General features: G+C 49.7%; 1 protein-coding gene across 1 annotated transcript in view; it reads left to right on the top strand.

Moving 5' to 3' along the window:
* Positions 1–2,022: 2,022 nt before the first annotated feature.
* The window catches only part of MTPN (myotrophin), a 26,002-nt gene continuing 25,608 nt past the window's right edge, over positions 2,023–2,416 (top strand). The window contains exon 1 of the mRNA XM_004677072.2: positions 2,023–2,346. Coding sequence (XP_004677129.1) covers positions 2,275–2,346 — 72 coding nt within the window. The 5' untranslated portion in view covers positions 2,023–2,274. The remainder of the gene's footprint in view (positions 2,347–2,416) is intronic.

The raw sequence follows: 2,416 nt of genomic DNA, 5'->3' as shown, positions 1-2,416 counted from the left end.
ATATATATATTGCAGTTTCGTGTTTTTCTCAAGCAGACACTTAAGCAGGCAGTTGTTTTAGGGACGTGACCTGTGCGGTTAGGAATTATGTTAATGTTTGGTCAAGCCTTTGTATTTCTAATTGTCAAAAGGAAAACTACTGAAGAACCATCCCATCAAGGTAGCTCTTTGGAGATTTTTTTCTTCTGATTTGAAACCTATCTCTGTGTACCTGTCTAAATGATAACATCTGCATGTTATCTTGAAATGTATCTCTTAAACTCTATACTTAACCCCTACTTAATATTTGTGGTAAACTCAGGAGAGGAAGGAGTTAAGTAACTTGCCTGAGGTGAGATGAATTTAGTGAAGTTTGGGTCCCGTAAAAAAAATTAAGCAGTCTGGTTAGCACAGGGCAACCCCAATGTGAAATGGGTCACCTGACTATGGCAACCCAAATGAGCTGTGTGCTTAAAAGGGGCTTATGAGGAGATTTGACTGCAGGCACATACAAAAAAGGGTAATAAAAGGTTTATTTGTGGCCCTCCCTGGTGGTGCAGCAGGTTAAAGCACAGCACTAAGAAGCTAAAGCCACTTCAGCATGACTTTGATCCCGGCCTGCTCCGGCCTGCTCCGGAGGTGACTACATGGCGCAGCAGACCCACCCACTTTGTCAATCTGCCTGTTCTGCTCCCCACTCTGTCTCTGGTGAATCCTCTCACCATCCCTGCACCTTTGGCCTGTCCCCCGTTCTGTATACACAAAAATCTTTTTTAAAAATTGTTTAAATAAAGGGTTTTTTTGCAAAAAGTAGAAATGAAGAGTGAACAACACAGGTGGAGAGATTGGTAAATGCGCCCCACCAGTTCCCCTGAACTGAGACCCCAAGAGCAAGCTGAAAGCCGGAAGAAAACCAACTGCAAGACCTATGTCTGGTTCTGTACCAAGACTGGCTGCTAACTCCACCCTCAGTTCCCGGAAAGCCTCCCTTCAAGGCGATGACGGTATGGATTTGCAGTGCTTGGATCTCTATGGTCTGGGGTGAAAATAGAACCCAAAAAACCTGAGTTTGTGGAGTTCATGCAAGACATCCATTGCCCCCACCATGCTTGCAGAGTCTGTGTTCTGCAGCACAAACTAAATGACAAGGATGGTAAAGTAGCTTAGACTGGTTACTGGATCATAAGTAACAGACTTTATATACACGTATGATATATATATATATATATACATATATATGTATGTATGTGTATATATATGTATATATATACATATATAATTTTCAGTAAGCGTTTTCATTGGATCTCCCCATATTCACAAGTGCATGTCTTCCAACTCTACTGATGGCTGTAGACCAAGATTCACAGTCAAACTCTATGAAGAACATCACTCACTGGCTTTGTTAGAATGTCCTAAAAGCTTCAGAGCTTTAAAAACAAATGAACAAAACATTGTTCAAAGGCAAGGACAGTTATGTTTGCTCACTTCTGGCCAAGGAGGTGAACAAAAATCTTTCACACCACGCACTGAAGTTTATTTCGCTTCACAGATCATACTGACCACAAAATTCACACGGCTGTGATTAGTGACACTTAAGGGCGGGGATTGATACATTCCATCTTTTTTTAACCACATGGGACGCGCGTAAGGGAGGAAAAGAGGGAGAAAGGCGAGGAGGGGAAGGGAGAGGAGAGGAAGAATGAAGGAGTAGGAGGTGATGAACTGAAATCATACACCCCTCTACTAGATACATTTAGAAGGTGAGCAAGAGGCCTTTCAGGGTCCTGCTAAACTCAATTTGGTTTTTTTCCGCTTATGGCGTCCTGATCGCATCAGAAATACACCAACTCTCTCCCGACTGGCCCTCTGCCCTTCCTAGCCCCCCAGTCCCGCCGGTCCCACTTCCCCGCGGTTCCGGCGGGGAACCAGTCTCCGCGCCGGCGCCGCGGGCCGTCAGGGAGGGGTCGCGAGCCGGGCGTTCCGCCCACGGAAGAGGAAGCGGAAGTCGGAGCAGGCCGAGAGGGCGTGAACCGGAAGTGCAAAGTCTCCAGCTTCTCCTCCGCCAGGCGGAACCAGCTCTTGGGCCCGGCGGCCGCGAAGAACTTTTTCCCTCCGCCCCAACGGTCGCCGCGGCCAAGTGCCTCGCCCGCCTGGCGGCCTCGCCCGCCTGCGCCCTCTCTGCGCCCGGTTCCGCGCGGCCCTGTCTGCTTCTCGCCCGGCGGCATCCGCTTGCTGCTGCCTCCGCCTCCTCGTCTTCTGCCCGGCCGACCGGCCCGCCGCCCGCCCGCTGCAGTGATGTGCGACAAGGAGTTCATGTGGGCCCTGAAAAACGGAGACTTGGACGAGGTGAAAGACTACGTGGCCAAGGTGAGCGGGCGAGAGTGGGCGTCGGCGGGAGCCCGCGGGCGGGGTGGGAGGAGGCGAGAGCCGGAGGGGC

Source organism: Condylura cristata, unplaced genomic scaffold (assembly GCF_000260355.1).
Source record: "Condylura cristata isolate star-nosed mole 26May11 unplaced genomic scaffold, ConCri1.0 scaffold00005, whole genome shotgun sequence".
Taxonomy (NCBI): domain Eukaryota; kingdom Metazoa; phylum Chordata; class Mammalia; order Eulipotyphla; family Talpidae; genus Condylura; species Condylura cristata.
This window is presented reverse-complemented; position numbering and strand designations above follow the sequence as displayed.